Source organism: Symphalangus syndactylus, chromosome 1 (assembly GCF_028878055.3).
Source record: "Symphalangus syndactylus isolate Jambi chromosome 1, NHGRI_mSymSyn1-v2.1_pri, whole genome shotgun sequence".
Classification (NCBI taxonomy): domain Eukaryota; kingdom Metazoa; phylum Chordata; class Mammalia; order Primates; family Hylobatidae; genus Symphalangus; species Symphalangus syndactylus.
In genome coordinates this window covers 110131202-110156779 of record NC_072423.2, presented here as the reverse complement: position 1 = coordinate 110156779, position 25578 = coordinate 110131202, and the positions used below count along the sequence as shown (strand labels likewise).

The 25578-nt window shown below is 37.4% G+C and overlaps 1 protein-coding gene and 1 pseudogene across 7 annotated transcripts in view; one reads left to right on the top strand and one right to left on the bottom strand.

Moving 5' to 3' along the window:
* Positions 1–25578, top strand: part of DOCK3 (dedicator of cytokinesis 3) — a 677098-nt gene that overhangs the window by 87091 nt on the left and 564429 nt on the right. For all 7 annotated transcript variants that reach the window (XM_055275673.2, XM_055275643.2, XM_055275636.2 and 4 more), the window contains exon 2: positions 15105–15188. In XM_055275673.2, the coding sequence (XP_055131648.1) occupies positions 15105–15188 (84 nt within the window). The remainder of the gene's footprint in view (positions 1–15104; positions 15189–25578) is intronic.
* LOC129480997 (zinc finger protein 652-like) lies at positions 22788–24546 on the bottom strand (annotated as a pseudogene).

Genomic DNA, 25578 nt, shown 5'->3' with positions numbered 1-25578 from the left:
TTCATTTTAGAAATTTATCCATTTAATCTAGCTTATCAAAAATTTTGGCATACAATTGTTCAAATTATTTCTTTTTAATATTTTTAATTTTTTTAATGTTGGTAGTAATAGCTTCACTTTCATTCCTGATATTAGTAATTTAAGTCTTCTCTCTGTTTTTCTTGGTCAGTCTGGCTAAAGGATTAATCAGTTCTATTGATATTTTCAAAGAATTAACATTTGGTTTCATCGATTTCTTTGCTCAGTTTTCAAATTGACTATGGATATTGGTCTATATGTATACAACTCTTAGAGCACTCGTTCTCACCAAAATGCTAATGGTCTTGAACAAGTTTATATTCTCAGGACATATTTCTTTGTTTGCTGTGATCAAACACTATTTAATTAATTCACTATTTGTAGGTGGCCTTCCTTGTACGACTAGCTAATGAGCTACTCAGAAATTTACTTTTGTTGGTTTTATTTTCATTTCTATTTTTGTGTAGTTCTGTGATGAGATGTTGTATTACATTTTTTTTGCTTGATAGATGGTTTCCTGTGAATTGGGAATATTATGCTGAGTGCTTAGTCTGGTAATGCTAACATGTATTCTTTTAGCACAGATTTCATATTATTGGATAATAAACAGAAATAAATACTACAGAAGCTGTGTACAATTGGCCCTTCATACCTGTGGGTTCTGCATCTGTGGATTCAACCAACAGCAGATCAAAAGTAGAAAAAAACCTAACAATACCATGATAAAAAATACAAAATTATTATAGGCATATAGAATTTATACTGTATTAGGCATTATAACTAATCTAGAGATGGTTTAAAGTATACAAGAGGATGTGTATAGGTTATTTACAGATACTACACCATTTTATATCAGGGACTTGAGCATCCATGGATTTTGTTATCTAGGAATTCCTGGAAACCATCCTCTATGAACACTGAGAGATGACTGTGTGGAATTATGCTGTAAATACTGCTTATAACCCTTTCTACTTAACATAGTATGAAAAAAATTGAAGTTAATAAATATCTACAAAATTTAAGAATTAGCAGCTCAGTATGATGACGAATACCTGTAGTTCCAGCTGCTTGGGTGAGGCAGGAGGATCACTTGAGCCAAGGAGTTTGAGACCAGCCTGGGGAACATGACGAGACCCCATCTCTTAAAAAATTTTTTTTTAAATGTTAAAAGTGTTAGTGTATCTTCTTCCTAATATATTGTTTTTCAAGTCTTCAGTTTTATTTTGCCACGGATAAATCCTTCATTATAACTATAAGTTAACAATGAGTAATGTTAAAGGGCATATTTGTTTTGTTTTGAGTAGAGATGGGATTTCACTGTGTTGGCCCGGCTGATCTCGAACTCCTGACCTCAAGTGATTCACCTGCTTTGGCCTCCCAAAGTGCTGGGATTATGGGCATATTTGTTTTGAAGTTGCCACTTTCTTAGTTTTTTTTTTTTCTTCTCTTTTTTTTTTTTTTTTGAGACAGAGTCTCGCTTTGTCACCCAGGCTGGAGTGCGGTGGTGCAATCTCGGCTCACTGCAACCTCTGCCTCCCAGGTTCAAGTGATTCTCCTGCCTCAGCCTCCCGAGTAGCTGGGATTACAGGCACGTGCCACTATTCCTGGCTAATTTTTTTTGAATTTTTAGTAGAGAGTTTTATTTTACTATGAGCCAGGCTGGGTTCGAACTCCTGACCTCAAGTAATCTGCCCATCTCGGCCTCTCAAAGTGCTGGGATTACAGGCATGAGCCTCCGCATCCAGCCTTTCTTAGAATTTATAGAGTATCTGACAGACACAGTGGGGAACAGAGCCAAACGGTCTATTAACTTGTAGATTTATTCTTCATGATATTCCTGCAAATAAAATATAGGCCTGAAAATGGATCCATGATTTTAGGGAGAAAGCTCTACTCTCTTTCAGGCTGCCTGCTTTTCTAGCAGGTGTAATTTATTTATTTTTCTTTCCTCCTTTTTTTATATTAAAAAAATTCATTTTTAAAGTTTTATTTTTAATCGACACATAATTATGCATATTTATGGGTACAGTGTGATGTTTTGATACATGTACACATTGTGTAATGATCAAATCAGGGCAGTTAGGTTTTCCATCACCTCAAGCACTTTTCATTTCTTCCTGGTGAGAACATTCAAAGTCCTCTCTTCTAGCTATTTTGAAATATACAATACATTATTGTTAACTGTAGTCACCTTACTATGAAATAGAACACCAGAATGTATTCCTCCTATCTAACTGCAACTTTGACCAAACCTCTAACCATTCCCCATCCCTTAACCACCCCCAGCCCCTGCCCCTAACCGCGGTCCTATTCTCTACCTCTGTGGGATCAACTTTTTAAAACTCCACATGAGTGAAATAATACGGTATTTGTCCTTCTGTGCCTTGGCTTATTTCACTTAATGTCTTCTAGGTTCATCCATCTTGTCGCAAGTGACAGGATTTCATTCTGTTTTTGTGGCTGAATAGTATTCTTTTTTTTTTATACTTTAAGTTCTAGGGTACATGTGCACAACGTGCAGGTTTATTACATATCTATACATGTGCCATGTTGGTGTGCTGCACCCATTAACTCGTCATTTACATTAGGCATATCTCCTAATGCTATCCCTCCCCTCTCCCCCCACCCCACAACAGGCCCCAGTGTGTGATGTTCCCCCTCCTGTGTCCAAGTGTTTTCATTGTTCAATACCCACCTATGAGTGAGAACATGCGGTGTTTGGTTTTTTGTCCTTGTGATAGTTTGCTGAGAATCTTGGTTTCCAGCTTCATCCATGTCCCTACAAAGGACATGAACTCATCATTTTTTATGGCAGCATAGTATTCCATGGTGTATATGTGCCACATTTTCTTAATCCAGTCTATCATTGATGGACATTTGGGTTGGTTCCAAGTCTTTGCTATTGTGAATAGTGCTGCAATAAACATATGTGTGCATGTGTCTTTATAGCAGCATGATTTATAATCCTTTGGGTATATACCCAGTAATAGGATGGCTGGGTCAAATGGTATTTCTAATTCTAGATCCCTGAGGAATTGCCACACTGACTTCCACAATGGTTGAACCGGTTTACAGTCCCACCAACAGTGTAAAAATGTTCCTATTTCTCTACATCCTCTCCAGCACCTGTTGTTTCCTGACGTTTTAATGATGGCCATTCTAACTGGTGTGAGATGGTATCTCATTGTGGTTTTGATTTGCATTTCTCTGATGGCCAGTGATGGATGAGCATTTTTTCATGTGTTTTTTGGCTGCATAAATGTCTTCTTTTGAGAAGTGTCTTTTCATATCCTTCGCCAACTTTTTGATGGGGTTGTTTGTTTTTTTCTTGTAAATTTGTTTGAGTTCATTGTAGATTCTGGATATTAGCCCTTTGTCAGATGAGTAGGTTGCGAAAATTTTCTCCCATTCTGTAGGTTGCCTGTTCACTCTGATGGTAGTTTCTTTTGCTGTGCAGAAGCTCTTTAGTTTAATTAGATCCCATTTGTCTATTTTGGCTTTTGCTACCATTGCTTTTGGTGTTTTAGTCATGAAGTGCTTGCCCATGTGTATGTCCTGAATGGTATTGCCTAGGTTTTCTTCTAGGATTTTTATGGTTTTAGGTCTAACATTTAAGTCTTTAATCCATCTTGAATTAATTTTTGTATAAGGTTTAAGGAAGGGATCCAGTTTCAGCTTTCTACATATGGCTAGCCAGTTTTCCCAGCACCATTTATTAAATAGGGAATCCTTTCCCCATTTCTTGTTTTTGTCAGGTTTGTCAAAGATCAGATGGTTGTAGATGTGTGGTATTATTTCTGAGGGCTCTATTCTGTTCCATTGGTTTATATCTCTGTTTTGGTGCCAGTAGCATGCTGTTTTGGTTACTGTAGCCTTGTAGTATAGTTTGAAGTCAGGTAGCGTGATGCTTCTAGCTTGGTTTTTGTGGCTTGGGATTGTCTTGGCAATGTGGGCTCTTTTTTGGTTCCATATGAACTTTAAAGTAGTTTTTTCCACTTCTGTGAAGAACGTCATTGGTAGCTTCACGGGGATGGCATTGAATCTATAAATTACCTTGGACAGTATGGCCATTTTCATGATATGGATTCTTCCTATCCATGAGCATGGAATGTTCTTCCATTTGTTTGTGTCCTCTTTTATTTCATTGAGCAGTGGTTTGTAGTTCTCCTTGAAGAGGTCCTTCACATCCCTTGTAAGTTGGATTCCTAGGTATTTTATTCTCTTTGAAGCAATTGTGAATGGGAGTTCACTCATGATTTGGCTCTTTGTTTGTTATTGGTGTATAGGAATGCTTGTGATTTTTGCACATTGATTTTATATCCCGAGACTTTGCTGAAGTTGCTAATCAGCTCAAGGAGATTTTGGGCTGAGATGATGGGGTTTTCTAAATATACAATCATGCCATCTGCAAACAGGGACAGTTTGACTTCCTCTTTTCCTAATTGAATACCCTTTATTTCTTTCTCCTGCCTGATTGCCCTGACCAAAACTTCCAACACTATGTTGAATAGGAGTGGTGAGAGGGCATCCCTGTCCTATGCCAGTTTTCAAAGGGAATACTTCCATACTGAATGCCCATTCAGTATGATATTGGCTGTAGGTTTGTCATAAATAGCTCTTACTCTTTTGAGATACGTCTCATCGATACCTAATTTATTGAGAGCTTTTAGCATGAAGGGCTGTTGAATTTTGCCAAAGCAGCCTGGCAGAGACACAACAAAAAAGGAGAATTTTAGACCAATATCCCTGATGAACATCGATGCAAAAATCCTCAGTAAAATACTGGCAAACCGAATCCAGCAGCACATCAAGAAGCTTATCCACCATGATCAAGTGGGCTTCATCCCTGGGATGCAAGGCTGGTTCAACATATGCAAATCAATAAACGTAATCCAGCGTAGAAACAGAACCAAAGACAAAAACCACATGATTATCTCAATAGATGCAGAAAAGACTGAATAGTATTCTATTGTGTATATATACCACATTAAAAAATTCATTCATCCATTAATGGACACTTAGATTGATTCCATATCTTGGCTGTTGGGAATAGTGCTACAATAAACATGGGAGTGTAGATATCTCTGACATCCTGATTTAATTTCCTTTGGATATATACGCAGTAGTGGGATTGTAGAATCATACGGTATTTATATTTTTTAAGTTTTGAAAGAACCTCCATACTGTTGTCCTGAATGGCTGTATTGAGTTACGTTTCCACCAGCAGTGTATGAGAGTTTCCTTTCTCTTCACATTCTCAGCAACTTTTTTTTTGTCTTTTTAATAATTGCCATCCTAACTGGGATGAGGTGATAACTCATTGTGGTTTTGACTTACATTTCTCTGATGATTAATGATATTGAGCATTTTTTCATATACCTGTTCATCACATTTATGTCTTTTGAGAAATCTTTTGTTAATTTTTAATTGGATTTTTTTTTTTTGCCACTGAGTTGAGTTCCTTATATTCTGGATATTAACATCCCTTGTCAGATGCATAGTTTGCAAATATTTTTTCCCATTTTATAGATTGTCTCTTCACTCTTCTTTACTGTGCAGAATCTTTTTAGTTTAATGTAATCCTTTTTTGTTAAACATTTCTGGTCTGTGCTTTTGCCAGACTAATGTTATGAATTGTTTCTCCTATGGTCTTTACTAGTAGCATTCAATAATATTCAATATCCCTTCATAATAAAAACTCTAAACATGCTAGATATATTAATGGAAGGAATGTATTATTCCTTTATTGTGCTGAAGTACAATAAAGTCCGTATATGACAAACCCATAGCTAACATCATACTGAATGGGGAAAAGCTAAAAGCTTTTCCTTTACAATATGGACCTAGATGAAGATGCCCACTTTGACCACTTCTGTTCAACACAGTACTCGACCTCTTGGTCGAGCACAGTGGTTCACACCTGTAATCCTAGCACTTTGGGAGGCTGAGGCAGGCGGATCACTTGAGGTCAGGAGTTCGAGACCAGCCTGGCCAAACATGGTGAAACCCTGTCTCTACTAAAAATACAAAAATTAGCCAGGTGTGTGTGGTAGGCACCTATAATCCCAGCTACTTGAGAGGCTGAGACAGGAGAATCGCTTGAACCTCGGAGGCAGAGGTGACAGTGAGCCGAGATTGCGCCATTGCAGTCCAGCCTGGGCGACAGAGCGAGACTCAGTCTCAAAAAAAAAAAAAAGAAAAAGAAAAAAAAAGTTTTAGCCAGAGCAATTAGGCAAGAGAAGGAAATAAAGGGTGCCTAAATTGGGAAGGAGAAAGTCAAATTGTCCCTGTTTGCAGGTGGCATGATCTTATATATTGAAAACTACAGACTTCACCAAAAAACTATTAAAACTAAGAAATGAGAATTCAGTAAAGTTGCAGGCTACAAAATCAACATACAAAGCCTTTCCTCTAAGATCTGGAACAGGACAAGGATGCCCACTTTCCCCAGTTATTCAGCATAGTACCGGAAGTCCTAGATAAAGCAATCAGACAAGAGAAAGATATAAAGGGCATCCCTGTTGGAAAGGGAGAAGTCAAATTATCCATGTTTGCAGATGATATTATCTGTATTTGGAAAAACCTAAAGACTCCAACAAAAAAACAATTAGAACTGATAAATTCGGTAAAGTTGCAGTATACAAAATCAACATACGAAAGTCAGTAGCATTTCTATATGCCAAGATTGAACCATCTTAGAAAGAAAAAAGTAATCTCAGTTGCAGTAGTTACACATAAAATTAAATAGTTAAGAATTAACCAAAAAAGTAAAAGATCTCCATAATGAAAACTATAAACACTGATGAAAGAAATTGAAGGGGACACAAAAAAAATGAAAAAAAAATCCGTGTTCATTGATTGGAACAATCAGTATTTTTTAAATGTGCATTCTACCCAAAGAAATCTACAGATTCAAGGCACTGCCTATCAAAACAGTGATGACATTCTTCACAAAAATAGAAAAAAAATCTAAAATTTATACGGAACCACAAAAGACCCAGAGTAGCCACAGCATTCCTAATCAAAAAGAACAAAACTGGAGGAATCACATTACCTGACTTCAGATTATGCTACATATAGACGCATAGATCAATGGAACAGAATAGAGAACCCAGAAACAGGGTTTATCTAACCCTAACCCTAACTGTACCTTAACTGGCAGGTTAGGGTTAGAGTTAAGGTTAACACACCTACAGCGAACTCGTTTTCACCAAAGATGCCAAGAAATACCCTATGGAAAAGACAGTCTCTTCAATAAATGGTGCTGGGGAAATTGGATATCCATATATAGAAGAATGAAGCTAGACACCTATCTCTTGCCATGTACAAAAATCAAATCAAAATGGATTACAACCTCAAACTATGAAGCTACTACAAGAAAACATTGGGGAAAATCTCCAGGATATTGGTCTGGGCAAAAATGTCTTGAGGAATACCTCAAAGCACAGGCAACCAAAGCACACATGGACAAATAGGATCACATCAAGTTAGAAAGCTTCTTCACAGCAAACGAAACAGTCAGCAAAGTGAACAGACAACCCACAGAATGGGAGAAAATATTAGCAAACTACCCATCTGAGAAAGGATTAATGACCAGAATATATAAGGAGCTCAAACAATTCTACAGGAAAAAAATCTAATAATCTGATCAAAAAATGGGCAAAAGATTTGAGCAGACATTTCTCAAAAGAAGTTATACAAATGGCAAGCAGGCATATGAAAAGGTGCTCAACATCACTGATCATCAGAGAAATACAAATGAGACCTACAATGAAATATCATCTCACCCATGTTAAAATGGCTTATATCCAAAAGACAGACAATAACAAATGCTGGTGAGGATGTGGAGAAAAGGGAACCCTTGTATGCTGTTGGTGAGAGTGTCAATTAGTACAACCACTATGGAGAACAGTTTGGAGGTTCCTCCAAAAACTGAAACTAGAGCTACCGGCCGGGCGCGGTGGCTCACGCCTGTAATCCTAGCACTTTGGGAGGCCCAGGTGGGTGGATCACGAGGTCAGGAGATTGAGACCATCCTGGGTAACACGGTGAAACCCCGTCTCTACTAAAAATACAAAAAAATAGCCGGGCGTGGTGGCGGGCGCCTGTAGTCCCAGCTACTCGGGAGGCTGAGGCAGGAGAATGGCGTGAACCCGGGAGGCGGAGCTTGCAGTGAGCCAAGATTGCGCCACTGCACTCCAGCCTGGGCGACAGAGCGAGACTCCGTCTCAAAAACAAAAAAACAAAAAACAAAAACAAAAACAAAACAAACAACAAAACAAAATAAAACAAAAAAAAAACTAGAGCTACTATGTGATTCAGCAGTCCCACTGCTGGGTATATACCCCAAAGAGAGGAAATCAGTATATCGAAGAGATATCTGCACTCCCATGTTTGTTGCAGCACTGTTCACAATAGCCAAGATTTGGAAGCAATCTAAGCATCCATGAACAGATGAATGGATAAAGAAAATGTGGTATACATACACAACGGAGTACTATTCAATCATAAGAATGAGATCCTTTTATTTGCAACAACATGGGTGAAACTGAAGATTATTATATTAAGTGAAATAAACCAGGCACAGAAAGACAGGCATCACATGTTATCACTTATTTGTGAGATCTAAACATCAAAACAACTGAATTATTAGAGACAGAGAGTAGAAGGATAGTTACTAGAGGGTGCGAAGGGTGGTGGGTGGGTGGGTGAGGGGAGGTGGAGATGGTTAATAGGTACAAAAAATAGTTACAAAGAATGAGCAAGACCTACTGTTTGATAGCTCAACAGGGTGACTATGGTCAGTAACTTAATTTACATTTTAAAATTACTTACAGAGTGTAATTGGTTTGTAACTCAAAGGATAAATGCTTGAGGGGATGGATACTCCATTCTTCATGATGCACTTATTTTCACATTGTATGCCTGTATCAAAACATCCCGTGTATACCATAAGCATATACACCTACTGTGTATCCACAAAAATTAAAAATAACCCTAAATTAACCTATAAAATCTGTTAACATTTATATATGCTATGATTATTCAATCTCAAAAAGAAATCAAGAAAACAATCTCATATACAATAGCTAAAACAAAAAATACCTAGGAATAAATTTAACCACAGAGGTGAAAGATTTCTACAATGATAAACTAATGTTATTAATGACAAAAACTGAAGAGGACACACATAAATGGAAAAATCTCATACTCATGGATTTGAAGAATTAATATCATTAAAATGTCCATACTATTTCAAATGATATACAGATTCAGTGCAATCCCTGTCAAAGTACCAATGACATTCTTCACAGAAATAGAAAAAAAAATCCTAAAATTAGTATGGAACCACAAAAGACCCTGAATAGCTAAAGTAATGTTGAGCAAAAGGAAAACAGCTGGAGGCATCACACTAATTGTCTTCAAAATATACAATGAAGCAGTAGTATCCCAAACAGTGTGGTACTAGCATAAAAACAGACACAGAGACCAATGGAACAGAATAGAGAACCTAAAATAAGTCCACAATTACAGCCAACTTATTTTTGACAAAGGTGCCAAGAATACTTATTGGGGAAAGAATGGTTTCTTCTATAAATTATGCTGGGAAAACTGGATGTTCACATGCAGAAGAATTAAACTAGACTCCTATCTCTTACCATTTACAAGAATCAACTCACAATGGACTAAACCCTTAAATGTAAGACCTGAAACTATAAAACTACTAGAGGAAAATGGGAAGCACTTCATGACATTGATCTATATTAATTAAAAAAAAATCATTTGAAAGCCAATGTAGAAGGAAGATAGTTATGGAAATGGAAAGTTTACATAGGTTCTCTGAATACACATGAAACACTCAATTTTAAACGATGAAGGCTGTTGTTAATTTACATATTCTTGTTAATTAATGATGTAGATTAAGAAGACAGGAGTGGTGGTGAGTGCTCTGGAGATTGAAATTTAATAGTAAGGGCCTCAATAAAGAGTTTGTTAACGAGTAAAAGAACTGCTGATATTAAATTCTTAAGTGCTTATGTAATTCATTGTAGTTTTATTTATGAGCCATGCTGAAAATACACCTTTGATCTTAGACAGCGATATCATTGTTAATTTGTGGCTACCTGCAATGACTTGAGACTACAGAACCTAATCCTTTCCCCTCTACCTTGGAGGGTTCAATGCAATAAATCCTAGGGCAGACCATTTATTTTTCACTTGGTAGTCAGAGTAAGACACGGATGAGTATCTGATGTTTCTTAACAATTCCCAAGTCTGTACAATATTAAGTGATAGAGCTTGGTAGAACTGCTTTTTAAAATTTTAAAAAATTTGAAAAGTTTTTGTTCAGAATTTATTTTCCATTGAGGATTTAAAACATTTACAGATTTATAATGCTACAAGTACTTGCAAATATAGCCAAATATTCCCAGAGTATACAGATTACCAATAGCAGGTTTGATGTCTTCAGCAGAGATCAAATATAAATATATGCATATATACACATGCAAATAGACTCAAGGTATATACAGTTTTTCACAGCTTGTTTTCTTTACAACTGAAAGGCTTGATATCTCTTAGTATATGTTCACCTCCTTCATCCTTTGCATTTTTATACACATTTTAGAATCAGTTTATTGATTTCTACAAAAAAGTTTATTAGAATTTTGATTGGGATTGCAGAGAATGTAATGATCAATTTAGGGAGAATATATATTTTTACACTATTGAGTTTTTTAATCCATTAATATGACATATGCTTATATTAGGTTTTTAATATCTCTAATATTTTCTAGCTTCTTGTGTAGAGTTCTTCTGCATGTCTCATTAGATTTATTTCCAGTTACATGGCACTTTTTGATGTTGTTATAAATGGTGTATTTTCAAAACATTTAATTTTCTAATTGTTTATTGATATATAGACTTAAAAATATTCACCTTGTATCTAGTGACCTTGCTACAATCATGTATTTGTTGTAATAGTTTATGTCTATATTCTTTTGGATTTTTTTACATACACAGTTAGACCTGCTGATAAAGACAATTTTATTTCCTCATTTCCAATTATTACACCTTTAATTGCCTTATTTGCATTGACTGGTCCTGCATACAGTGTTGAATAGAAATGGTAACAGTGGCCATCCTCTTCTTGTTCCTAACCTTAGTGATAAAATGTTTTGTATATCACCAATGTGTGTGATGTTTGCTATAGACACATTGTAGATGCCCTTTATCAGATTAAGGAAGTTCCCTTCTAGTCTTATTTTCTTAGGAATTTTTGCCATGAGTGGACTTTGAATTTTATCAGTTTTTTCATATATAGAGGTGATCGTATGATTTTTTTTCCTTCATTGATTTTCTAATATTAAACCAATCTTGCATTCCTGGAATAATCCCCAATTGGTCATGATGCATCATCCTTTTTATTGCATAGTTGGATTTGATTTGCTTTGTATTTTTTTAAAAATATTTTTATTTATATCAATGAGAAAGATTAGCCTGTAATTTTCCTTTAGTCTCATGTCCTCAGGCTTTGCTATCATGCTGAGTTCAAAATGAATTCCCTCTTTGGAAGAGATTATTTATGATTGGTGTTATTTTTTTCAGATATTTCGACAGATTCACTGATAAAGTCATCAGGACCTGGCATTTCATTTGTGGGAAGTTTTTAGTTACAGATTAACTTTTCTTTAATAAATATAGGACTATTTAAATTTTTAACCTCTCTGCCAGTTTTTGTAGATTTTGCCTTTCTGTAAATTTGTCTCCCATGTAAAATTTCAAATTAGTTGGTATAAGTTTTTTTGTGTAATATCCTTTTATGATGATTTTAATGTTTTGATTGCTGATATTGATAATTTGTTTCTTTTCTTTTTTCCTAATTAGTTTTTCTAGATATCTGTCAATGTTAGTGTTTTCAAAGAACCAATTTTTAGATTATAAGGCTTGATTTATGGTAGTGGAAGTTCTTCAAGATTGACAGGGCGTTTCTTCTTATTTTTTTCAATAGTTTTGAGAGTACAGGTAGGTTTTGGTTGCATGGATGAGTTCTTTAGTGATGAAATGCGATTTTAGTGCACCTGTTACCCAAGCAGTGTACACTGTATCCAATATGTAGTCTTTTATTTCTCAACCCCTTCCAACCTCCCTCCACCAAATCCACAGAGTCTATTACTCTGTATGTCTTTGTGTGCTCATAGCGTAGCTCCCACTTATAGATGAGAACATATGGTATTTGCTTTCCCATTCCTGAGTTTCTTCACTTAGAATAATGGCTTCGAGCTCCATTCAAGTTGCTGCAAAAGACATTATTTTGTTCCTTTTTATAGCTAAGTAGTATTCTATGGTGTATATTTACCACATTTTCTTTATCCACTTGTTGGTCAGTGTGCATTTAGGTTGGTTCCATGTCTTTGCAATTGTGAATTGTGCTGCTATAAACATGCGTGTGGATTGTCTTTTTCATATAATGACTTCTTTTCCTTTGAGTAGATACCCAGTAGTGGGATTGCTGGATCGAATGGTAGATTTATTTTTAATTCTTTAAAGAATCTCCATACTGTTTTCTGTAGTGGTTGTACTAATTTACACTCCCACCAGCAGTGTAAAAGTGTTCCCTTTTCACTACTTCCATGCCAACATCTGTTGTTTTTTGATTTTTAAATTATGACCATTCTTGTGGAAGTTGGTGTCTTATTGTGGTTTTAATTTGCATTTCCCAGAGGATTAATGATATTGAGCATTTTTTTCATGTGTTTGTTGGCTGTTTGTATATCTTCTTTTGAGAACTTCCTATTCATGTCCTTTTTCCAGTTTTTTATGTGATTTTTTTTTCTTGCTGATTTGAGTTCCTTGTAGATTCTGGATACTAGTTTTTTGTCAGATGCATAGTTTGCAGATATTTTCTTTGTGGATTGTCTGTTTACTCTGTTGATTATTTCTTTTGCTGTGTGGAAGCTTTTTAGTTTAATTAGGTTCCATTCATTTGTTTTTGTTTTTGTTGCATTTGCCTTTGGGTCTTACTCAGGAGAATTCTTTGCTTAAGCCAATGTTCAGGAGAGTTTTTTTCGATCTTATCTTGCAGAATTTTTATGGTTTCAAGTCTTGGATTTAAGTGTTTTATCCATCTTGAGTTGTTTTTTGTATAGTGATAGATGGGGACCCAGTTTCGTTCTTCTACGTGTGGCTTGTCAGTTTTCCCAGCATCATTTATTGAATAAGGTGCCTGTATTAATCTATTTTTATGCTGCTAATAAAGACATAACCCAAGACTAGGCAATTTACAAAAGAAAGAGGTTTATTGGACTTACAGTTCCATGTGACTGGGGAGGCCTCACAATCATAGTGGAAGATGAAAGGCCCTTCTCACATGGCAGCAGACAAGAGAAGAGAGAATGTGAGCCAAGCGAAACGGGTTTCCCCTTATCAAACCATCAGATCTCATGAGACTTTTTCACTACTATGAGAGCAGTATGGGGAAAACTGCCCCCATGATTCAGTTATCTCCCACCAAGTCCCTCCCACAACACGTGGGAATTATGGAAGTACAATTCAAGATGAGATTTGGGTGGGGACACAAAGCCAAACCATATTAGTGTTTTTTCTTCCCAGCTTATGTTTTTGTATGCTTTGTTGAATACCATTTGGCTTTATTTCTGGGTTCTGTATTTTTTTCCATTGGTCTAACTGCTTATTTTTATTCCAGTATCATGCTGTTTTGGTAACTATAGCCCTGTAGTATAATTCAAAGTCCCATAATGTGATACTTAATATTGCTTTGGCTGTTCAGGCTCTCTTTTGGTTCCATGTGAATTTTAGGATTGTTTTTTCTAGTTCTTGGGAAAAATGATGATGATATTTTCATGGGAATTGCATCGAATCTGTAGATTGCTTTTGGCAGTACAGTCATTTTTACAATATTGATTCTTGTTATCTGTGAGCATGGCATGTGTTTCCATTTGTTTGTGTCATCTGTGACTTTTTTTTTTTTTTTTTTTTTTTTTTTTAGCAGTGCCTTGTAGTTTTTCTTGTAGAGATCTTTAATTTCCTTGGTTAAGTATATTCCTAGGTATTTTATTTTTATTTTTTGCAGCTGTTGTAAAGGGATTGAGTTCTTGATTTGATTCTCAGCTTGATTTTTGGTGTATGGCAGTGCTACTGATCTGTGTACATTGATTTTGTTCCTGAGACCTTACTTTACTGAATTTATTAGATCTAGGAATCTTTTGTATGATGGGTTTTCTAGGTATATGATTATATCATTGATGAATAGTGACAGTTTGTCATCTTCTTTTCCAATCTGGATGCCCTTTATTTCTTTATCTTGCCTGATTGCTCTGGTTAGGACTTCTATTACTATATCAAAGAGAAGTGGTGAAAGTGGGCATCCTTATCTTGTTCCAGTTCTCAGGGGGAATGCTTTCAACTTTTCCCCATTCAGTGTGATTTGACTGTGGGTTTGTCATATGTAGCTTTTATTACTTTGAGGTAAGATGGGGCTTTTCTTTATTCTTTGTATTCTTATATGAATTTTGGAATCGGTTTGTCAATTTCCTTAAAAAAGTTACGGGATTTTGATTATTACCTATAGATTTTTTCTGTTGTGCATTTGCTTTCTATTTCATTAGTTTCTGTTCATTTTTATTATGAGAATTCTGCTTTTCAAAGCATAATCAAATTTATTTATGATTCTTTTAAAAAATATCTATTTGTTTGCTTGTGGTAGATAAGAAGCTCCTAGTATTATTTTTTTCTTAAGTAATTGATACAAACTTGCTCAAAAAGGATGCTTGAACACAGGATATCCAAGGGACAGAGACTCTGTTAATAGAAATGTTTTTCTACAAGCACACATTCACCCACCACTCATGGATAGCAATTTTCCCACAATGTATTTTATTGCCCCAAACTGCTAATATTATTTTTCAAAATGTAGATTAAATGGAAAGGGGCTTACACTTTAGAAAGAGGAATTAGTAAAGAAGGGAAGGTATACATTTAAGAAAATTTAGTGCTTAATTCAGTGACTCTGACCATGTTTCAGTGTTTAAAAATGCTAATTGGTGTGTTTATCCTTGCTTTTCTAGTGATATGCAGCTTCCGAGGATCTGTCCCTCAAGGGTTGGTCTTAGAAATAGGAGAAACAGTCCAGATTCTTGAAAAATGTGAAGGTGAGTATGGACCTACGAAGCACATAAATTGTGATCATTTTTGGCAGTATTATATACATTTATTTTGTGCTAATAAGATTATAAGCAATAATTCTGGAGCCATAATTAGTCACATGATGAAATAGTGTTATATGAAATTCTTCCTGATCTATGTTCAGCATAAAGGTATGAGCTTTTTTGATTCTAATATATTAGCAACAATTAGATAATTAATTTCTGGCTGTCAGAACACATTTTTTACATATATTTATGGGGTACATGAGATACTTTGGTACAGATATACAATGTGTAATAATCACATGGTAGATGTAGTATCTATCACCTCAAGCATTTACCTTTTTTTGTGTTGCAAAGGTTCCAATTGTACTCCCTCAGTTATTAAAAAATGTGCAATAAATTATTGCTGACTGTAGTCCCCCTGTTGTGCTATCAAATACTAGATCTTATTCATTGTATCTAACTATATTTTGTGCCCTCTTACTTATTTTTTATGAACAGGTAATCTACCCATGCTTAGCTGCCTTTGAATAGAACTACGTTATAGTCCATTTATTTGTATGTTTCCATCTGATTGGCTGGGCATCTTTAGTCCTAATTAAAACAGGCCATCAAATATTTTTTTATTTTTATTTATTTATTTTTTTTTGAGAAGGAGCCTTGCTCTTGTTGCCCAGGCTGGAGCGCAATGGTGCAATCTCAGCTCACTGCAACCTCTGCCTCCTGGGTTCAAGTAATTCCCCTGCCTCAGCCTCCCTAGTAGCTGGGATTACGGGCGCCCACTCCCATGCCCGGCTAATTTTTGTAGTTTTAGTACAGATGGGATTTCACCATGTTGGCCAGGCTGGTCTTGAACTCCTGACCTCAGGTGATCCGCCCGCATCAACCTCCCAAAGTGCTGGGATTACAGGCGTGAGCCACTGCGCCTGGCCTAAATACGTTTAAATGTAGTTTGGCTTGACTACTGTCCTCTTCTGTGGCATATATGGGTATTTCTACTGTAACATTTACACATTCTTGAGATGGATCATGTTCTTCAGAATCTGTAATTAAATCAATAAGATTTATGGGAAAAATAGGGAGAAATTACACAAAATCAGAGTATTAACAAAAGCAAAATTGATGCCATGGCAAATAACTTGGGCAGCCTGGACTAGCAGTTCAGTATGGCTATAAGCCATCTCAGATGATATAATAAGTAGAACTGTTGCAGTGTGGGTATAGAGCCATTGTATATGGGAGTGGAGCTCTAATCTAGTTGGGTTACTGTTAAGAGGGGTATGGGAGGACATGTAACCTACCATGACCCAGGAATCATATATATTTAGGAGTGCACTTTTCTGGAAAGGGAGCTACACCCGTTTTAAATTTTCTTAAAAACAGAAGTATAAATTAGCACCCTTTTATGATAACAACTCTAAGGGAACTAAGAATAGAAGGTAATTTTCTTTATCTAATAAACCATAGCTACTAAAATACCTGCAGCAAACATCACATTCAGTCATAAAATATTGAAAGTTTTCACTGAGATCTAAAAGTGAGACAAGAGTATCTACTGTCTTACTCTGTTTATGTTTTGCTATAAAGGAGTACCTGAGGCTGTATAATTTATAAAGAAAAGGGATTTATTTACCTCATGGTTCTGTAGGCTGTACAAGAAGCATGACACCAACTTCTGTTTCTGGTGAGGGCCTTAGGAAGCTTCCACTCATGGCAAAAGTCAAAGAGAAACCTGTACGTGCAGAGATCACATGGCGAGAGAGAAAGCAAGAGTGAGGGGAGGTGCCAGGCTCTGTTTAAAATTTTTATTTTTTAATTGACAAATAATAATTGTATTCATGGGTACATAGTGATGTTTTGGTACATATAATATGTAGTGATCAGATCAGGGTAACTAGAATATCCATTATCCCAAACATCATTTCTTTTGGTTGAGAAAGTTCAATATTTTCCTTCTAGCTTTTTGAAACTATATGTTATTGTTAATTATAGTCATCTTATATGGGATAGAACATTAGAACTGATTCTTTTTATCTAGTTGTAATTTTGTATCCTTTGACAAATCTCTTCAAATCCTCCCTTCCCCTTCCCCTCCCAGTATCCTTTATTCAGGTTTTTTTTGTTAGCTTCCACGTATGAATAAGAATATGAGGTGTTTAACTTTCTCTTTTTGGCTTATTTCACTTAACATAATGTCCTCTAGTTCTGTTCACATTACCATGAATGTTAGGACTTCAGTATTTTTTATGGCAGAATAGTATTCCATTGTGTATATACAACATATTTTCTTCATCCATCTGTTATTGGACATTTAGGTTGATTCCATATCTTGGCTGTTGTGAATAGTGCTGCAGTAAACATGGGAGTGCTGATGTCTCTTCAATATAATGACTTCTGTTCCATTGGATAAAATCCCAGTGGCTCCACAGAGAGATCTTGAGACCGAAAAAAAAGAAAAAAAAAAAAAAAAAGAATCCCACTGGGGTGGGATTGCTAGATCATATAGTAGTTCTTTTTTTTGGAGATAGGGTCTCATTCCGTCAGCAGGCAGGAGTGCAGTGGTGCCATCACAGCTCACTGTAGCCTCGACCTCCTTGGGCTCAGGTGATCTTCCCACCTCAGCCTCCTTAGTAGCTGGGACTACAGGTGCACCACATCACCAGGCCTGGCTAAGTTTTGTATTTTTTGGTAGAGATGGGGTTTTGCCATGTTGCCCAGGCAGGCTGGTCTTGAGCTCCTGGGCTCAAGTGATCTGCCCACCTCAGCCTTCCAAAATGCTGAAATTAGAGGCATGATCTAGTGCACTCAGCCATATAGTAGTTCTATTTGTAGTATTTTTTTTTAAATTTGAAATATTTATTTATTTATTTTAAGTTTTGTTTTAGGTGCGGGGGTATGTGTATACGTTTGTTCTATTGGTAAACTCATGTCACAGGGGTTTGTTGTACAGATTGTCTTGTCACCCAGGTATTAAGCCTAGTATCCATTAGTTATTTTTCCTGATCCTCTGCCTCTTCCTACCTTCCATTCTCTGGTAGGCCCCAGTGTCTGTTGTTGCCCTCTATGTGTCCATGTGTTCTCATCTTTTAGTTCCCAGTTGTAAGTGAGAATATGTGGTATTTGGTTTTCTGTTCCCATGTTAGTTTGCTAAGGATAATAGCCTCCAGCTCCATCTATGTTCCTGCAAAGGACAGGATCTTGTTCTTTTTTATGGCTGTATAGTATTCCATGGTGTATATGTTCCACATTTTCTGTAGTCTACCATTGATGGGCATTTAGATTGATTCCATGTCTTTGCTATTGTGAATAGTGCTGCTTGAACATACACATGCATATGTCTTTATGATAGAATGATTTATATTCCTTCGGGTATATATGCAATATTGGGATTGCTGGGTCGAATGGCAGTTCTGTTTTTAGGTCTTTGAGGAATTGCCATACTGTTTTCCACAATGGTTGAACTAATTTACACTCCTGCCAACAGTGTTTAAGCATTCTTTTGTCTCAGCAGTCTCACCAGTACCTGTTATTTTTTGAGGTTTTTTTTTCGTGTGTGTGTGTGTGTGTGTGTGTGTGTGTAGCTTTTAAAAAAAAATTCTTTTCAAAATTAAATTTTTTTATTTCAATAGGGTTTTTGGGAACAGGTGGTGTTTGGTTACACAAGTAAGTTCTTTAGTGGTGATTTCTGAGATTTTGGTGCATCCATCACCCGAGCAGTGTACACTGTACCCAATGTGTAGCCTTTTATCCCTCACCCACCTCCCACCCTTCCCCCCACCGAGTCCCTAAAGTCCATTGTATCATGCTTATGCCTTTGCATCCTCATACTTAGCTCCCACTTTTAAGTGAGAACATATGATGTTTGGTTTTTCATTCCTGAGTTACTTCACTTAGAATAATGGTCTCCGATTCCATCCAGGTTGCTGTGAATGCCATGATTTTTTTTTTTTTTTTTTTTGTGGCTGAGTAGTCCATGGCGTGTGTATATTTGTGTGTGTGTGTTTGTGTGTGTGTGTGTGTCTGTACCAGCACACGTTTTCTTTATCCACTCATTGACTGATGGGCATTTGGGCTAGTTCCATATTTTTGCAGTTGCGAATTGTGCTGCTATAAACATGCATGTGCATGCGTCTTTTTTGTATGATGACTTCTTTTCCTCTGGGTAGATACCCAGTAGTGGGATTGCTGGATCAAATGGTAGATCTACTTTTTGTTCTTTAAGGAATCTCCACACTGTTTTTCATAGTGGTTGTACCAGTTTACATTCTCATCAGCAGTATAAAAGTGTTCTCTTTTCACCACATCCGTGCCAATATCTATTTTTTTTTATTTTTAAATTATGATCATTCTTGCAAGAGTAAGGTGGCATCTCATTGTGGTTTTAATTTGCATTGCTCAGATGATTAATGATGTTTAGCATTTTTTCATGTGTTCATTGGCCATTTGTATATCTCCTTGAGAAGATTCTCAATGGACAGTTCTTGAGAATTGTGTATTCATGTCCTTAGCCCATTTTTTTTATGTGATAATTTGTTTTTCTCTTCTTGATTTGTTTCACTTCCTTGTAGATTCTGGATATTAGTCCTTTGTTAGATGCATAGTTTGCGAAGATTTTCTCCTACTTTGTGGATTATCTGTTTACTCTGCTGATTATTTCTTCTGCTGTGCAGAAGCTTTTTAGTTTAATTAAGTCCCATCCATTTATCTTTGTTTTTGTTTCATTTGCTTTTGTGTTTTTGGTTATGAAGTCTTTGCCTAAGCCAGTGTCTAGAAGGAGCTTTCCAATGTTACCTTGTAGAATTTTTATGGTTTCAGGTCTTAGATTTAAGTCTTTGATCCATCTTGAGTTGGTTTTTTTTTTTTTTGAGATGGAGTCTCACTCTGTTGCCCAGGCTAGCATGCAGTGGCATGATCTGGGCTCACCGCAACCTCCACCTCCCAAGTTTAAGTGATTCTCCTGTCTTGGCCTCCCGAGTAGCTGAGATTACAGGTGTCTGCCACCACGCCCAGCTAATTTTTGTATTTTTAGTAGAGAAGGGGTTTCACCATGTTGGCTAGGTTGGTCTCGAACTCCTGACCTCAAGTGATCCTCCCGCCTCAGCCTCCCAAAGTGCTGGGATTACAGGCATGAGCCACTGCACCCATCCTTGAGTTGATTTTTGTATAAGGTGAGAGATGAGGATTCAGTTTCATTCTTCTACATGTGACTTGCCAATTATCCCAGCACCATTTGTTGAATAGGGTGTGTCCTTTCCCCACTTTATGTTTTTGTTTGCTTTGTCAAACATCATTTGGCTATAAGTATTTGGCTTTATTTCAGGATTCTCTATTCTGTTCCATTTGTCTATGTGCCTATTTTTGTACTAGTACCATGCTGTTTTGGTGACTATAGCCTTATAGTATGGTTTGAAGTAGGGTAATGTGATGCTTCCAGATTTGTTCTTTTTGCTTAGTCTTGCTTTGGCTATGTGGGCTCTTTTTTGGTTCCATATGAATTGTAGATTTGTTTTTTTCTAGTTCTGTGAGGAATGATGGTGGTATTTTGATGGGAATCGCATTAAATTTGTAGACTGCTTTTGGCAATGTGTTCATTTTCACAATATTGATTTTACCCATTCATGTGCATGGGATGTGTTTCCATTTGTTTGTGTCATCTATGTTTTCTTTCAGCAGTGTTTTATAATTTTCCTTGTAGAGGTCTTTCACTTCCTTGATTAGGTATATTCTTAAGTATTATTTTATTTTATTTATTTTATGTTATGTTATGTTATGTTATTTTATTTTATTTATTTGCAGCTAGTGTAAAAGAGGTTGAGTTCTTGATTTGATTCTTAGCCTGGTGGCTGTTGGTGTATAGCAGTGCTACAAATTTGTGCACATCAATTTTGCATCCTGTGGCCAGGCATGGTGGCTCACGCCTATAATCCCAGCACTTTGGGAAGCCAAGGCGGGCGGATCACCTGAGATCAGGAGTTTGAGACCAGCCTGGCTAACATGGTGAAACCCTGTCTCTACTAAAAATACAAAAATTAGCTGGGGGTGGTGGTGCACACCTGTAATCCCAGCTACTTGGGAGGCTGAGCCAGGAGAATTGCTTGAATCTGGGAGGCAGAGGTTGCAGTGAGCTGAGATTGTGCCATTGTACTCCAGCCTGAGCGACAAGAGCAAAACTCCATCTCAAAAAAAAAAGATTGTATTCTGAAACTTTTCTGAGTTTATTTTTCAGTTCTAGGAGCTTTTTGGATGGGTCTTTAGGGTTTTTTAGGTATGCGATCATGTCATTGGTGAGCAGTGATCATTTGACTGCCTCTACCAATTCGGATGTCCTTTATTTCTTTCTCTTGTCTGATTGCTCTGGCTAGGACTTCCAGTACTACGTTGAAGAGAAGTGGTAAAAGTGGGCATCCATGTCTTGTTCCAGTTCTTAGGTGGAATGCTTTCGTCTTTTCCTCATTTGATATAATGTTGGCTGTGGGTTTGTCGTAGATGGCTTTTATTAAGATATGTCCCTTCTATGCCAATTTTGCTGAGGGTTTTAATCATAAAGGATGCTGGATTTTGTCAAATCCTTTTTATGCATCTATTGAGATGATCATGTGATTTTTGTTTTAAATTCCGTTTATGCAGTATATCGTGTTTATTGACTTGCCTATATTAAACCATCCCTGTGTTCCTGGTATGAAACCCACTTGATCATGGTGGATTATCTTTTAATATGCTGTTGGATTCAGTTAGCTAGTATTTTGTTGAGGATTTTTACATCTATGTTCATCAAGGATATTGGTGTGTAGTTTTTTTTTTTTTTGTTACGTCCTATCCTGGTTTTGATATTAAGGTGATACTGGCTTTATAGAATGCTTTAGTGAGTCCCTCTTTCTATATCTTTTGGAATAGTTTCAATAGGATTTTTACCAGTTCTTCTTTGAATGGCTGATAGAATTCAGCTGTGAATTCTTCTGGTCCTGGACTTTTTTTGTTGGCTTTTTTTTTTTATTACCATTTTTGTCTCACTGCTTGTTATTTGTCTGTTCAGAGTTTCTGTATCTTCCTGGTTTAATCTAAGAGTGTTGTATATTTCCAGAAATTTGTCCATCTCTAGGTTTTCTAGTTTATGCCCATAAAGATGTTCATAGTAGCCTTGAATGATCTTTTGTATTTCTTTGGTATTGCTTGTAATTTCTCTCGTTTTGTTTCTAATTGAGCTTACTTGGATTTTCTCTCTTCTTGGTTAATCTTTCTAATGGTCTATCAGTGTTATTCATCTTTTCTTTTTTTCTTTAATCAGCTGATATGAAATTATAAAATTCCAGAAGTCTGAATATTTGAAACTTACAAAAGTCACCAGAAAATGCAAGCATATTGGGCTTTAGTTTGGTGGTTCCCTTTGTTTAGATGACAGTCCCTCTGTGATCTCAAGGTTGTCTTCTTGTTCATTTCCTTAGATCTGTTGTTTCAATGACAACGACAGAACTCTTAGTGGAGGCCAAGGAGAGTTTGAGAACTAAAGAAATGTCCATTGTTCCTTTCTGTGCACACTAACACATAGGAACATATCTCCTGGAGAACACACTTAAGGAGATGGATGTTAGTGATGCTGTGCTGAACTGTTCTTCTCTGCCAGCTGCCGCAGAAAGTTGTCCTCACTCTGGCCTTTATGATTTAAAGTTGTCCTTACTTTGGCCTTTATGATTTATGAAATCTTTTGCCACAGATTTTACAGATAAAGGGTTTCTCTCCCGTGTTTGTTTTCATGTGTTCGTGAAAATACTGCTTCATGTTGAAATCCCTGCCACACCACTGGCACATGAACTGTTTGTGCCCAGTGTGGATGCTCATGTGGGTGTGTAGCTGGTAATTGTACTGAAACCTTTCATCACAGTTCTCGCATCTGAAGGGCTTCTCTCCAGAATGCTGCAGGGAGTGCCCCATGAGTGACGTACTGCATTTGAATGATTGTCCACAGGTTTCACATGTAAATGGCATGTCTTTCACATGTGCAACCATGTGTTTTCGCACATGAGCCATGGCATAGAATTTTTTCTCACAAATTTCACAGGAAAATTTCTTTTCTGCATATCCGTGGACGATCTTGATATGTTCATGAAGGATCCAGTTTCTTGAACGATTTATTACAGGAAACACACTGAATGTTTTTTTCACAGTCTGTTTGCCGGTGAAGGTACAACTCACTTTCCAGGACAAACTTCTTGCCACATTTATTACAAATCTGCATGTGCCTATGAGTAACGTTCATTTGTTTCTCCAGACACCAGTGAGTGTTAAATACCCTGGGGCACATGCCTGTAATCCCAGCACTTTGGGAGGCTGAGGTGGGCTGATCACCTGAGGTCAGGAGTTCGAGACCAGCCTGATCAACATGTAGAAACCCCGTCTCTACTAAAAATACAAAATTAGCTAGGCGTGGTGATGCATGCCTGTAATCCCAGCTACTCAGGAGGCTGAGGCAGGAGAATCGCTTGAACCCGGGAGGTGGAGGTTGTGGTGAGCCGAGATCGCGCCATTGCACTCCAGCCTGGGCAACAAGAGTAAAACTCTGTCTCAAAAACAAAAAACAACCCTGGGCCACTTCTCACAGGTCACACTTAGCTTTCTGCACTGGTGCTTCAGGCTCCTTTGTGGCCTGCTTCTTACGCTTAGGTGGCTCTACACTCTGCCTGCAACCTCTTGTAGTTCTGGGAGTAGGAGAAGTGGTATCTGCAGCAACAGAGGCAGCTCTCCTTGTTCTCCTTTCTGTAACGCTGACTTTCTCTGTTGTCTTCTCCTTTTTCTTCTGCTTATCATTCTCTCCATAGTCATTGCTGTTATCTGTGGCCCCTTCATCACTCTCTTCGTCCTCATTGTTTAAGAACAGGAGTCTCTTTGGATTGAGAAGAGGTACCCTTTTCCCCTTTAGGTACATTTAATGTTTGATTATTAAGGTTTACCTCCACTATGATCTGCTCCCTTTTGTAAGAGACTTCTTCCTCTTCTTCTTTCTCCTCTTCTGTGTCATCAGAATTCTCCTGGTCTTCCTTAATAGCATGCGCATCAGACTCTGCTCCTGTCTCCCTGAAATGTGGCTGTTCTTCTGTTTCATGGAGGTGTAGTTTGCTCACCTTGGTGTCCACAAACACAGAATAAGGACTTCCTGGTTCCCTTTGTTACACTTTGGTGGACAGGTCAAGTTCCTTGTTGGCACCATGATGAAAGCTGGATGGCACTTGCCCATGACGGCTATCATCTTGTGCCATTCCTGCTACAGGCACAGCACAGTTTTCAACCAGCTCCTGACGAGAAGTGGCTGTGTGCCTCATTGGTAAATGACTCAATTTATTAAGCAGTTCAGACTGTAAAGAAAATAGCCCCCTAAAACAAGGTAATTATTAAGATTAAAATATTTTTCCATCCCTAAGAATCACTCAGATGAAAAAAAGATATTCCTGGAAACTGAATTCTTCCAGTGTTGCAGCACCAAAGTGTAAGTCAGAAAGGTTTGGTATTATGGCAAGAGCAGACCACTAGTGATTTTTCTTCTGAAGAGAACTACAAGGGACTTGGAGCATCTTATCTGGGCCGGCCACCTCCACTGCCTAGATCAATGCCTTGGCAGTCCATCCCTGCAGTGGGGGTACTGTAGCCAGAGTCACAACCTCCAGCCAGGCCGGCCCCTCACTCCTGCCCAATGTCTGTCCTCAGGGCTGCTCCTCAGACCTGGCCTCGGCTGCTGGCCACAGTGCTACATGGCCACCACTCCCATGTCTCTGGACTTCCTTCTGAGTGCCTGAAGGGCAAGGAGGGTGGCAGGGTGGGCAGAGTGCAGGGAGGGAGGCAGGGGAGGGGGTGTGGGTATGTGGATGTATGTGCAGGGAGGGAGGCGAGTGGCTGCGAGGGCACGTGCCCGCCCCGTCCCCTTCCTTTGTTGGCCACCCCCCTTTATTATCTTTTCAAAGAATGAGGTTTTTGTTTCATTTATCTTTTGTATTGTTTCTTTTTTTTGTTTGTTTCCATTTCATTTAGTTCTGCTCTGATCTTTGTTATTTTTTTTCTTCTGCTGGGTTTGGGTTTAGTTTGTTTTGTTTCTCTAGTTCCTTGAGGTGTGACCTTAGACTGTCTTCTTTATTCTCTTTTATACTTTTTGATGTAGGTGTTTAATGCTGAGAACTTTTCTCTTAGCACCTCTTGCTGCATCCCAGAGGTTTTGATAGATTGTGTCACTATTAGCAAGGTAGAGACAGGGTTTCATCATGTTGCCCAGGTTTGTACTGAGCTCCTAGTGTCAAGTGATCTGCCTGCCTTGGCCTCCTGAAGTGTTGGGATTTACAGGCATGAGCCACCACACCTGGCCTGGTACAATATTATGAACTTAACTATAGATTTTGTTTGAATTTGCTCA